Raw genomic sequence first — 14,726 nt, 5'->3', positions numbered from 1 at the left:
CACTAACATTCTGAATCTCATTGGAGACTGACCTCGTAATATTGTCGTTTTGTAATGGCAGTTTATAGACATCCTATAGCTCTTTACTTTGAACAGTAGTACTCAAACCGATCACCCAGTGGCTACTTGTGCCATGCCTTTGTCCTCACCTGTTATCCTGAGTAGAAATCATGCATGTACCCAGAGGGCTCCATTCACAACTTTCCCAGATGTGAGTGTGGACCATGCTGGGATTTGGTTCTACTCTCCCACTTCTACTTTTTAAGATGGCTTGGGAATTCTGTTAACAGGCAGGCCTATCCAAGGTTCTATCCAAGCAAAAGCCTTATTAAAATTAAAACAACTGGCCCAATGATGTATTTTCCTTGTTGTGGAAAAGCAGCTTCCCTCTATCAAGTTCCCATAGTGGTGTGATTGAAATCAGGGTCCCTCTGCACAGGGGAAATGTCTGCATCTCTTGATATCTTTAAGTGACCCTGAAGCAAGACACTGGTTAAGATTGTGACCTTAAACAAAGTTAGTAATACCTCTATTCTGAAAAATGTATGGAGCTCATGCGACCATGCCTTTATAAATTTCACTTTCTCCAAGGTTCAGGAATAATTTGTAATTACTTCCTATGCAGCTTTATTCAATCTTCATTGATATGCTCTTCTGTATTATCACCAATAGGATCAAATCAATGTTCTAGTCAGTTATTTTTAAACAAAATTGTTTCCTATGGTGGGTTTCTGTTAAGAAGTTCAATAATAAATAGTAGAAAAATAATCCTTTATTTAAAAAATCTGAGATGTGCTGTTAACACTTTTACAATTCCCATTGAGTTGCTTTGATGGTTTTGGCGTTCCTTAGACATCCAGGAAAAGTTTTCACCATCTGACTCGAAGACTAATGATGCAAAAAGAGTGCTTGTAATTTTGCAATTGTAGTTTCTGGTGAATGGGGAGCACAAGTGGTTCAGCATTCTGCATCTACTGTGTGGACTGTAACTGCTGCTTGTAGGTGATGGCTGTGATGGAGAGACGGATGGTGGTGTAGACGGTAATGGTGAAACTTATGACTCAGCAAAGCAGCAGTCTGAGGTGGAGTGTCCAACTCTAAATCTTCTTCATGGTTCCCGACATCCACCCCAGCTGTTAACGGGTCATTATTGCATGGTGGATTCTCACTGTCCTCCTGAGGGCTCATGGTACTATATCCTGCCAATGAGTGCAAATTTACAAAATTACTTCTTTTGAAGCATGTCATTCATCTGCATCCATTTCAATTTACTAAAATTGCAAATACGTTGTTTTATTTCAATAACTGACACACTTTTTTTTATTTATAAACTGCTTAACTGTAAATCATCTCTAATCTCTACCTCATGCTACAAACACCACAGTGAGTGGTAAGTCCTTCTTTGAAAGTTTTAGGGTTCAGAAGTAATAACCTGTACAACTAAATGTTGCAGCAAGAGAACTGGTACAACATTGTCCATTTACCTGTATAATGAACATCAGCAGGCTTATTGATCACTGAAGCCATCAAAGCTCTAGTGCACTTTCCAACAGGGATCACAGGATAGGGAAGCCAACTGTAGTGCATTTAAATAGAATTAAGAGAACTGGGCACAGATCGGGGTATACTCAACAGTCTTTGTGGCTCAGTACCACGTTGGTACTGCGTACCCTAATTCCCACCACTTCACCTCCACCTTGAGAAACACAATCTTTGCAGAATTTACTCAACAGCTGGTTATGTCCATTTCTGGATCCAACATTGCTTTGATTAAATGTGTGCCTGCTAGCACTACTTGCCAAACTGGTCATATGCACATCGGCTGTTTACTCAAGGGTAGCTGTGGTAAGGACCTGAAACCCTGGGCACTCTTCAAGACTATTTCAATTTGGTTAAAATAAACTGACTTGAGCTGTCAGGCCACTTCCCTGATGAAAGTCCCTCCGTACAGGATGACTCATTAAACTCCCTGTTCTGGTTGAGCACCTGCCTTCAAAGGCTACAAAGCAAAGTCGAACAGAATTGTGGGCAACAATACATTCCTATCTGATGAGCTCAATGTATTATATGCTGGCTTTGAACAGAAGATCAGTGAAACGTCACCGATCCCAATAGCCTCGGATGCAGCTGTACCCTGCACTGCTACAAACATGAGAACGGCCTTCTTGAAAGTGAACCCACGGAAATCGACTGACCAGGACAAGCTGACTGAAGTACTCGCAGACATCTTTAACCTCGCCTTACTATGATCTGAAATGCCCACTTGATTCAAGTAGTCCACTATCATCTTGGTGCCAAAGAAAAATCATGCAACTTGCCGCAATGACTACCACTTGGTGGCTCTGACCTCCATAGTTAAGTGCTTTGAGAGGTTAGTCATGGCTCACATCATCTCCAACCTATTAAATTGCCTTGGTCCTTGCAATTTACCTACTGGTGCAACAGGTCCACGGCAAACACCATGACCTTGGCCCTACACTCATCCATGAAACATCTGGATAACAAAGGATACCTACATAAAGCGTCTCCTTATTGACTACAGCTCCACCTTCAACAGTATAATTCCAACCAAACTCATCTCTAAATTTTGAGACCTAGGTCTTGGCTCTCTGTAGCTGGATCCTTGACTTCCAGACCCATAGACCACAATCAGTAAGAACAGGCACCACCACCTACTCCACCATAATCCACAATACTGGTGTCCCACAAGGCTACATACTCAGCCACCTATTATACTCATTATACACTCATGACTGTGTGGTCAAACTCCATTTACAGGTTTGCTGTTGTTGTTATTATTTGAGATCTGACCTACAAGACAGAATACAGGAAAGCGATTGAGTGCTGAGTGGTGTAGTGTAAAAAACAGCAATCTCTCTATCAAAAGGAGGAGCTGGTCATTGACTTCAGGAAGCCGGGTGGAGGGCATGCCCCTGTCTGCATCAATGGTGCTGAGATGGAGATGGTCGAGAGTGTCAAGTTCCTGGGAGTGATGATCATCAACACTCTGTCCTGGTCCACGCAGGTCAATGTGACTGTCAAGAAAGCATAACCTTGCCTCTACTTCCTCATGAGGCTAAGCAAATCTGGCATGTCCTCAATAACAACCACAATTTTTATAGATGTACCACAGAAAGCATCCTATCTGGATGCATCACAGCGTAGTATGGCAATTGCTCATCCCAAGATAGCAAGAAACTATAGAGTTGTGAACACAGCCTGGTCCATCATGCAAACCAGCCTTCCATCCATTAACTCCATTTATACTTCCTGCTGCCTCTGGAAAGGAACCAAAGACCTCTCCCACCCTGATTATACTCTCATCCATTAGGCAGGAGGTATAAAAGTCTGAGTATACGTATGAAACACAGTTGTTGCCAAACCTGCTGAGTTTCTCCAGCAATTTCCTTTTTCTTTTGTTTTGGGGAAAGTTCACATTCTTGGCATCTTTTTTTGACCCCAAACTGAGATTCTGAGTCAATTCTTCACATGACCATGCATTTCTTACCGCCTGTATCACCTATCTTCACTCAATCCATTTGCTGCTCTCTCTTTAATCACCCCTTTATTACATGTAAACTTATGATTTAAAACTCGTTCCAGTGCCTCCCACCCAACTCTCCATAAAATTAAGATCCTCCAAAGCTCAGTTGACTAAATCTGAACTCACATCAAATCCCTGTCATTTACCACCTGTGTTTGCTGACCCACCCTGACTTCTAATTCTCATGCATCTCAGTTTCAGATGTTTTTTGTTAAATTTATACCCCTTTATGGCTCTATCCCTACTTTCTAGCCCTGTACCTTTCCAAAAAGTTTGCATTTCTTCGAATAGTCTTTAGTTTATTCTTCATTTCTTTGTGGTTGTGTCTGCAGCTGTCTACAATCCAAGATTTAGAATTCTTTCTTTACATGTCTGGGTCACTTTGCCTTTGCCTTCCTGCTTAAAACCTTCTGCTTTGACAAAGCTTTTGATCACCTTTGGCTTAGTCAGGTTTTGTCCACTTTTGCGGCTACACTACTATTGTAAAAACCTTTTAAGCACAAGCTGTTGTTGGCACACTTAGCTCTCTTGGTGGCTCAGTATGTATTGTGTTGTGATATATACAGTCACACAGACCAGAAGGCCCAACGCTGCACTGGAGTCATAAGTCTTTTAAGGTAAAAAAAAAACGAGAGTTTTGAAGTTGAAGAATTATAGCTGTCAAATGCATAAAAACTAACACCAGCAGAATATGGGCTCAAATTCACCAAAATCATCGTAAACTGCTCATTAAATAAACCACCTAAATTGTGCATTTCCTACTTAAATCAGCAAAACAATTACCAAGTCTCTCTTCTCTAACTCAAACAATATCTCAAAATATTTGTACATTTTAAGCATAGGTTTCTTAAACATTCGTTAAAAAACTAGCTTAGGAAACTAAAAGCTGTCAAACTCATGCTATTACAACAGCTCCTATTCAAGGGGACTCTGGACAGTGTTGCTGCATTATATAAACAAAAGTCTCCACAGTGTATTTTTAGCAAAGTAATACCAAAAAAATGGTGAGGTGTTAAAATAAAGAAACAGCAGTACAAGAGATGTTTATCTCTCATGGATTTTTCTGGAGGTTTTTTTTCATGCGTTTGAAGATAATTTATTTCCAGTTTTGACTGGAGTTCAACATCAATCACAGCCCATACAGATGGACCTCTTCCCTTCAGACAGAAACAGGATCATTTTTAACTCCTGAAATGTTCAACACCATCAAGAAATGAATGAGCTTTTATTTTCTCTGTCAAGTGAAATATAAGGTCACTGATCTTACCGTGATCGCTCTCTGTTCCTGATCTTCCCCAGTAGCGGCGCCTGCGTTCTGGACTATGTGCATGTCGTTCTATCACAGCCGCTATAAATCTTGTGTTACTGACTATTCAAAATAAATAAAATATAATGAAGTGCAGGCAATTACTTTCTCTCCTCAACATATATTTCTAAATAAGAAAAAATTTCAAACTTATGTGCTGTTTGGAGTTGTGGAGGGGGGAGGGAAGGAAGAACAAAATAAAATGAACTGGCAAATGTGACTGAAGGAGGAACCAAACCAGAAATTGTTGGAAAAGTTCAGCAAGTCTGGCAGCATCTGTGAAATCAGAGTTAACGTTTCAGGCTCAGTGACCCTTCTTCAGAACTGTTCTGAGGAAAGGTCATTGGATCCGAAACATTAACTCTGACTTCTCTCCACAGATGCTGCCAGACCTGCTGAACTTTTCCAGTAATTTCTGATTTTGTTTCTGATTTCCAGCATCCACAGTTCTTTCGGCTTTTATTTAGTATTGACTGAAGGAGGTGATGGTCAGGCATTCACTCACCAGATTCTGAGGCAATGGATATTTCCACTCAGTGCAGTTCCAGCCCCAGCAGCCAGTGCCCCTGAAGGCAAAGGACAGTGGCACATAATGCATCAAAGATTCAGCAACCAGCATGGTGGCAACACAAGGCCTTGATTCTAATAAAAGGGGAGGAATAGACTGTACATTCAGACTAATCTTTCTTTACTCATTTTCTTTGCAGCTTTCCTGCATTTATCCCCATCACTTGTTTATCAAACTGCATTTTCTGTATTTCATTCCTTTTCTTATACAGTTATTCAACATTGCAGTTTTTCTTTTAGGGATTACTTTTAAAAGTTAGATTTTCAAAAATGGGAGGAAGTACTATATAGATAAAGATTGAAAGAACTCTGGATTCTGCAAGTCATAAATAAAAATAGAAATTGCTGGAAAAGCTCAGCAGCTCTGGCAGCATCTGTGGAAAGAGATTAGAGTTAACGTTTCAGGTCGCGTGACCCTTCCTCAGAACTATATAGGTTCTGTATTTCAGTAATTATTGGTTTATTGGCTTAAAAATCTTTTATTGGCTTTAAAAGATGGCTGTTTTAAAGTCATTTATCTGGGGCTTTAGTTTAAGTAGCACTGATTTTGAGAAATCAAAACATAAATATTGGCCCAAATTTCACTGTCAGTGACACAAGTGATGCTCACTGTCCAACAGAGTCACAGCAAATAGTGAGCCCCCTGTGTGGCAACTATTAGAGATTACTTTAAAGCAGTGACATCTACATGAGATCAAGCATCTATGTGGACATAGTCATAGAGACAAATGTATGTCTCTCCATCCAATAAGACTGAAAAATATGCAGAGTCTAAACCAGGAAATGTAAGCTAGAATATTTAATACAATGCAAAATTGTGCCAAAACGTGAAACAACAAGAGAGGAAAGATAGAATTAAGCAAAAGAGATGAGATTGAAAGAAAAATTAATAAAATTAATTTTACATATGTTAAAAATTAAAAACAGGAACAAGATTCTGTATTTTTAAAAGCAAATTTTCTGCGTCAGAAAAATTGCTTGGTAGCAAGAATTAAAGCAGTATTAAAACTTCATTACAATTGAACAAAAAATTCCAAACGTTTTCTGGTAGGTTTGTGTACGTGAATGCTGTGTCCCTCAGCAAGATACCAGCAGAGCGAAATTTTTGGGGCAGGAGGGTAAATCGGACAGCAAATGCCTGATTTCTGGATTTAACTGCACCCATATAGGGGCTGGATGTTGCAGGCTGATTTACTACTTAATATAGGTGAGCAGTGATAGCTGTGATTCACTATTATTATTGTAAACCTGGGCCAATCAGGACAGAGTTTCCAGCTGCTATCTAACTAGAAATAGAGCTCAATTGCACCAACACTACCATTAGCACAGCGGATAATATATCACTAGCCAGAACTGAGTCTGCTCAGTTCCATGCAAGAGTACTTAATTTCTCTTTGTGACTGTACCTAAACTATTTTATCATGGAAAACCCAAACAGATGTTTGTTCCTATCAGGCACAGGCCCCAGAGTGATTGGCTCCCCCCTCATGGTTGCCATGGCTTTCTCTTAAAATCTCGGCTGAATAAAACTAAACCAGCTCTGATTAGGCACACAACCTTGGATCTGTCTGCTCTTTAGATTCAGTATCCAAATGGGTAGGATAGTCTTCAGAAGCACTGAGCAGTGCTCTTTCATTTTGTGACTGAATTTTTTTTTCCCCATCTTCTGCACAACACAATCACAAAGATTGTGGTGCAGGAGACCATTCAGTCCTCTGTATCGGCACTCAGTCTCAAATGAGCATCATGACTTACAGCCCTTTTCCTGGCTTTTCCCCATACCCTTGCACATTAGATGATTATTTGGATAGAAGCAATGTCCTTTTGAATGCCTCAATTGATTCTCCCTCCACCACACTTCAAGGCACTGCATTCCTCACCCTAACCACTCGTGAAAATATTTTTTTCACACATCACATTTGCTTCTTTTGCAAATCATTTTAAATCTGTGCCCCTTATTCTTGATCCTTTTACAGCTTCTCCCTATCGACTGAAAGCAACACCCTCATCATGTTGAAAATTCAATCTGATCTAATAAAGGGAAAAGGAAACTTGCTCTTGATGTCCTTTCAAAGGGAATTCAGAACTACTATGATCTGTGACTGAGGCATTTTCACTGAAAATAAAAGATTTTAAGAAATCAAAATTTTCTCTTTATCCTCACAGTTATTAACACTTACTGATGCCTCGGTCTTCATGACTGTCTTCATCCCTCTCGTCTCGATCATTTTCCAGGTTGGACATTCGCACAGACATCTCTATTTTAAGAAAGAGATTTCAGATGAAAATTACTATATTTGAGTATATTTTCATGCAACATTTTCCTATTGATATTTTACTTCTATTTACAAGGAGGACTTCTTTCAGTGAGCAAATTGTTTTGCCACATTAAATGCATTCTGGGAGCTGTGCTAAATCTAAAGGACATTAGAGATAGCATAACACAAACAATGAAATGGAAGAATTCATGGAATTAGTTCAAGCGAATAAACAGGCAATCTTATTGCTACACTAACTGACAGAGCTGCTTTCCCATTGTCCTGACCTTGCTAATAGTCAGCTCATAAATTTCTTGCTCCAGATGATTCAATGGCTTACCAGGTAGTTCTATTACTATCAGGGAACTGAATTCCAACATTCCTTAACGATGATGGATGGAACACTGTACTGAGTTGCACAAGCTAAGAAAAAAGCCTGCTCCTCCTTTTCTAGCAAAAATCATTTCATCCATTATATCAAACATTCCTAACTGAAGTTTACATTTGTCAAGCTATATTCTCTAGAGGTTGCTACTTCCTGCATCTTATCGTAAACGTGTTTTCTTCAAAATCCTGGAAGGGTCAGTTATTGTCCTTACCTTGTGCAGCGAGAGGGGACATGTGCTGGTGGCTTCTCCGATGGATCTGGTGTCGGTAAGCATACACAGCCAGAACAAGGACCATGATGCACCCCATGATCCCACCAGCCACAGGTCCAACTGGGGCACTTTTGATCATATTCAGTGCTATGACCTCATCTCCTATAATCAGAAAAGTGATAACTTATGAACAAATTATTCGACTCAATATCAGTAATAAAAGCATACATTCACATAGCCGCTTCGAAATAACACGCTACTGAGCTTGAATCCAGAACTGGTTCAGTTCATGATAGTCCATTTCCGCAGAGCAAATGTCACCTTTTGTTCCATGAAGGTGAAACAATGCTCAGGACATCCAAGGAGAAGCAACATCCCAGAACATTAATGCTTTGTCCAGATTACCAAAAAGGGATGGAGATGGACTTGGAGAACTACAACCTGAAGAATGCAGTCAGGCTTCCAAGCTTTCACTGTGGCTGGAGGAATACTGAGCTGAGCCCTGACTGGCAGATGTCAACAGTACTGTTTCCCTTGGCTGCCAATAAGATTTGATAATTGCTGTTCAGGTTCATGGGGCTATGATTTTAAATTAGGCTCAGGAGCCAGATGTTTTCAGATCATTTCCAAATCACAACTCACACCGAATCAGTATCAATGGTGGAATTTGACTCAAAAATGCAACGGCGTTAACTGAGCCAGAGGCACGTTCAATGCCAAGGTGGAGGTGCTGAGTGCTCTATGGAGACAGGAGCTTTCCTGAAGCAGGAGTTTCAATGGAAAATGGCAGCCATCTCTTTGCTTGCTATTGCCTTGAGGAATGGAGCAGTAAGGGAAGCACAGGACCAAAGCCTCAAAGCCAACTCAAGTTGTACTTATTTCACTCTACTGAAAAAAATGAGAGCTTTGTGTCACTATGGGAGTGTCTCAATTTGACTACATTTTTATTTCAAGATTTTAAAATCAGCAATTGCAATTAATGACAGCTCCTCTGACAGAGTTAGGGTTAGGATTGCCTGACTGCTGTGCAGTAAGGTGTCACAGACTGGTCACTTTTCCATTTCTTACCTCTGACAAGTTGATTACATCCCTCCCCAGCCCTCAACAACCTCTTCAATTAGCCTGCTCAAGGGTTGTCAGCTCCCTCCAACCCCATCCTCCCTTTAAAACATGTCAGGAAAGTGTTGGAAAGCTGACACTGGAGGCCTCTGAGACGCTGTTTTCAAAGTGCACCCACACTCATCCTTGCCCTGATGGGAAGGGAAAATGCAGCTCATTTTAACTGTAACACAGGAGCTTGGGCTGGTGATTGTGGAACAATTGCTATTAAGGACAAAGAATAACAAAGGAAATTGAAATCACCAATGTTAAACAAGCTTAAATAAAAAGAACAGTTCATTTGTTGCATATTAAACATAATAAAGCAAGGTACCGTGTACCTGGTCACTAGCATGCAAACATTATAAGCTAGACTACAGCCTGTCCTGGAGATTAATTGTAGAAAATGGTAATTTGTTGCTGTGCTTATTGCTAGATCAATGTTTAAGCTTTTGAGCTTTCTCTTGACATGCAATATTCAGGCTAGCTGACGGCAGTGGGCAGGAGTGATCATCAAATTTATCATTTCTTTCCTTCCATGAGTCAGGCACAGGAAGCGAGAGATTTTATAGGGCAGAGCTACATGCTAGAATGTCCAAATTGGTTGGGTGGCAAAGTGCATATCCACCATATAAAATGGAATAATCTACTAAGTATGACCAGGAGGATCACAAGATCCCAACGAGGTTATACACACCAGGGCAGCACAGCGGCTCAGTGGTTAGCACTGCTGCCTCACAGCGCCAGGGACCCGGGATTGATTCCACCCTCAGGCAACTGCCTGTGTGGAATTTTCACATTCTCTCTGTGTCTGCGTGGGTTTCCCCTGGGTGCTCCGGTTTCCTCCCACAATCCAAAGATGTGCAGGCTAGGTGAATTGGCCATGCTAAATTGCCCATAGTGTTCAGGGATTTGTAGGTTAGGGGTAAATATAGAATAATGGGGCATGGGTTTGAGTGGGCTACTCTTTGGAGTCGGTGTGGACTTGTTGGGCTGAAGAGTCTGTTTCCACACGGTAGGGATTCTAAAAGAAATTCCACCACACTTTAGTCAGATGGGCTAAGTGGATTTATGTTTGCTCCTGCTTGGAAGATATTGAAGGACTGTACTTTTCCAGCACACCAGCTGACTGTGGTATTCCATTCAAGTCAGGTTTGGGTGTAAGTTTGGAGGAGGCAGATTCTAGTGCCACAGTGCAGACAGGTGAGTTTGCATATCCAGGTGATGTTGTTGACATTGTATAGTGCCCGATAGATCTGTAATTTTGTTCAAAGGTTTGAATGGCTCTGCTTTCAATAAATCTTGGGAGCTTTTGAACAACTTCACCACTTGGATGTGAAATAATAGCTTAATCTTCCTGTGTAGGGTGCCTAACAGGAAACAACCTCCGCCAATTACCTGTCTTCAGAATTATAAGATTAAATTTAAATCCTGTGAGACTAGCAGTTGTACCAGGGACCAGCTCTACTTGCTGGGAAGAACAAAGGCTTCAGCAAAGATTAACAAGTTGTACATATGTCAACTGGGTTGTGATACACTCCAGACTGAAACAGCTTGCCAATTAATTAGAACTCAGCCTCGAGAACACAATAGCTAACAAACTGAGATTTAAAAAATGTAGCCATACAAGTGAGTTAAGGAAAAGAAACAATAATGGATATGAAAATCACTTTCATGTTAAGAAAGGTGAAAAAAGTTTTAAAAGGCATGTTTAACTAATTTAACATTTTAATTACCTATTTATTTGAAATCAAGAATTTTTGCACGCAAATGTGTGAAGCATATGTGTGTATTAAAATCAAAAAGGAGTCACTATTGCAATTTGATTCAACTGATTAAACGGTGACACTTGAGTTTTAAACTACAGGAATTTGTTCAGGGACCTGTCCCATGGAAGTCACACTGGGATAACTGTTCTCCCATAAATGAAATGCTTGTTCTTTCAATGGACAGTCTAATTCTTTAAAAAGGCAATCATCAATTATTATCTGAATGTTAGCATTCAGTGTTACATGCTTTTTAAAATATAGGAGAAAGTGAGGACTGCAGTTGCTGGAGACCAGAGTTAAAAAGTGTGGTGCTGGAAAAACGCAGCAGGCCAGGCAGCATCCGAATCGACGTTTTGGGCATAAGCCCTTCTTCAGGAATGAGGCTGGTGTGCCAAGCGGGCTGAGATAAAAGGTGGGGGGGAGGGGCGCTGGGAATACGATAGGTGGAAGAGGTGGTGAGGGTGATAGGCCGGAGAGGTCGGGAAGAAGATTGCAGGTCAAGAGGGCGGTGCTGAATCCGGGGGTTAGGACTGAGATAAAGGTGGGGGGGGGGGGGGGGGGGGGGGGGGGGGGGGGGGGGGGGGAGGAGATATGAGGAAGCTGGAGAAACCTACATTCATCCCGTGTGGTTGGAAGGTTCCTAGGTGGAAGATGAGCACTTTTCCTCCCTCTTGACCTGCAATCTTCTTCCCAATCTCTCCGCCACCTCCCCTTCCGGCCGATCACCCTCACCTCCTTCCACCTATCGTGTTCCCAGCGCCCCTCCCCCAAACTCCCCCACCCACCCCCCCAACCTTTTATCTCAGCCCGCTTGGCACACCAGCCTCATTCCTGAAGGGCTTATGCCCGAAACGTCAATTCTCCTGCTCCTTGGATGCTGCCTGGCCTGCTGCACTTTTTAAAATATATTCATATTGGCGTAGAATGAATTCCTACAGATTTAACTGGATACTTCAGAGATGGCATACAATTCACAAAATAAGTGAGTAATTGTGTTCTGTTTTTTTACACCAGTTCACCATCCTTACATTTCATTGGGTTACGCTTACCCAGAGCAGGCAGGTCATCTATATATGGACTCTTGGCTCCCACAATACCTCCAAAGCATTCTTTCTGGGAAGCACAGTATGGTTCAGCCAAATGAGTTTTTCCATCACTATCCACCATACACCATTCACAATCTAAAACCCCAAAACAATCTCTGAAATACAAAGAAAGAGATCAGTCTTTATTAATTCTTCCTGAATAATGAGTTCAAAAACATTAAACTGCCCTGATATCTTACTTGAGTGAGCTTGACATAGGTGAGTACTTCTAAGCAGTTTGATGGTGGGAATATCATAGTTGAGCTAATTTTGTTCTCCTCCAATGTCAATGCATCTTCCACAAAAGTTCCCATGGGACCAGCAGAAGAATGAAACCATGCTAATTTCTCCCCATTTCATAGCCCAGGATTGCATTAACTCAATCTGGATGTAGTGGCAGCATTGCTCAACTGTATTTCTGCCTGAGGACAGTTAATGTCTTAATGAAGCGCAACAGCAACTTGGTTATTTTATAGCATCGACATTAGCAGTTGCTCTTACTTTTGTAGGAACAATATAGATTAACATTCCATCAATTGCTACTGGCGCTATTTTTTGCTTTCACAAGGTTCAGTAACTTATCCAAAATGAGACTCTATTTAAAACAAGAAAACCTTCACCAAAAGACGAAGTTAATTTAAAAAATCGTGATTCCCTATAATTCTATTTACTTGGAAAATTATTCCTGGATTTCAAATTATCTGGTGGTCAAGCATAAGACAACAAATCCATTTTCTAACACCTTTTGTTAAAAAGAGAAAAATGATTGTCTCACATATCTCTAGGCTCAGGGATTCAGACATTGTAACATTACCCGCTCGATGTCCTTTGGCTGCATCTGGTGTTAATGCACTGAGGGAGGCTTTCCTGTAGACTGGGGTCAAAGGCAGCGAGGGTCAGTGGCTCCTGATGCACTTCACAACTAGGATTTCTATTTTAATTTTAAAAAAATACATTACTTACATTGGAGCATGTGCTGACATATTTAATTCAGAAAAATTACTCAGCATATCGTATTTCTCCAATCTCTCAAAGCATTGATTTCTTGCTAAGGATTTATTCTCAAATCTCAGTAGCTGCCTGGTATGTTGGTAGCCCATCCTGTGACTCAAGTATATTACCAAACCAATTACACAAAGAAAAATTGGGATATGTCTTGCCTGCTTTCTGCATTGGTCAAGTTGCCAGTACATTCATTCACCTCCAGGGGGCATTCACATGGGCACTCACACTCATTCTGTTCCATCCTGGACAAAACAAGACAACAGTTATTAACTGCAAATAAAAGTACATTGCAAAAGAACAAAATTCTCAGGTTCTCAATTTTTATTTTTGAACAGACATATTATTGAAAGATCAATTGACAATGCACCTCTCCTTGCTTTCCACCATTAAAAAGGCCTGCTTCACATCCTGATCAAATGGCCAATTTAGAGAGAGATCTCAGTTGATGGGTACTATTTCTATAGTTATGAGACTCGATGTATTGGAGCACTCTAATCTTCTTAGAGGCTTTAAATGGTATAATATTCATTATTCCTCTTAGGAGTTCACGGAGTACAATTCATTTATTAAAGAGGGCAGTCTATAAGCAGATGAGATTTTATGCATTCAAATTAGGAAAGCCCAATAAATCAGAGTCTAGTAAGCAAGCAGAGTAGAACTGTAATGCAATTACATTTGAGCCACAATTTGCACAGAGTGGAGCTGCAATCCAGCAGGTTTCCATGTCATTGAGCACATGAAAGCATCTAGAGAGCAGAAATTAGGTGCGCCTCCAGTCTACCAATGCCCAAAAGTAATTTTGAGTTGTGATTGTAGAAATTCCCCAAGACCCAATTATTCTTATTTCCATCAATCCAGTGGATATCTGAGAGCAGACACCAGCTCTACTGTGGATGTTCATGGAACTCTTAAAAGTATGCATTTGTTGCCAGCATGTGTCATAGCTGAAAACAATAGGCTCACATAGATTTGTGTAATAGGACTTATTGAACACAAATTATAATTTATAAACTGCTATGGTTTGTGCAATGTTGTACTCTGTATCCAAACTGCTGCCTTCTATCACTAGCACATCACTGACCTGTGACAGTTCAGGCAAAGTCTGTCCACCATGCTACAGGCACAGAAAGCAAGTGCATCACATGTTTCGTTAACAATTCCAAGAAATGCATTGGTGCCAGGAATCCTGGTTAATCGGTACTTTGAACAATGGCTACCATGGACAAGGTTGGTCAAATCACCCTATTAAAAGTAGTACAGAACAACATGAAGATACCAAAAGCTTACAAGAGTCAATTAAATTCTTCCAATAGCACAATAGAAATTTGAGCATCATTAATGTGGTGTTGTGCAATAACAATTGGATTAATTAACAACACAATAATGATTACAGCGTTGATTACAATACGACTGAATCATATGTCGAGTTTGAGGAGAAGACTGAGTCACAAAGCTTCGTACTTTAAACATAGATAATGGCAACTGTGAAACCACA

General features: G+C 40.6%; 1 protein-coding gene across 1 annotated transcript in view; it reads right to left on the bottom strand.

The window, feature by feature from the left end:
* Window positions 1-754: 754 nt before the first annotated feature.
* cachd1 (cache domain containing 1) overlaps window positions 755-14,726 on the bottom strand; it is a 164,230-nt gene continuing 150,258 nt past the window's right edge. The window contains exons 20-27 of the mRNA XM_072574054.1: window positions 14,313-14,473; window positions 13,387-13,473; window positions 13,041-13,157; window positions 12,191-12,342; window positions 8,275-8,436; window positions 7,598-7,675; window positions 4,812-4,913; window positions 755-1,199 (exon numbers count right to left, since the gene is read on the bottom strand). Of these exons, the coding sequence (XP_072430155.1) occupies window positions 958-1,199; window positions 4,812-4,913; window positions 7,598-7,675; window positions 8,275-8,436; window positions 12,191-12,342; window positions 13,041-13,157; window positions 13,387-13,473; window positions 14,313-14,473 (1,101 nt within the window). The 3' untranslated portion in view covers window positions 755-957. The remainder of the gene's footprint in view (window positions 1,200-4,811; window positions 4,914-7,597; window positions 7,676-8,274; window positions 8,437-12,190; window positions 12,343-13,040; window positions 13,158-13,386; window positions 13,474-14,312; window positions 14,474-14,726) is intronic.

Source organism: Chiloscyllium punctatum, chromosome 7, assembly GCF_047496795.1.
Source record: "Chiloscyllium punctatum isolate Juve2018m chromosome 7, sChiPun1.3, whole genome shotgun sequence".
Lineage (NCBI taxonomy): Eukaryota > Metazoa > Chordata > Chondrichthyes > Orectolobiformes > Hemiscylliidae > Chiloscyllium > Chiloscyllium punctatum.
This window is presented reverse-complemented; position numbering and strand designations above follow the sequence as displayed.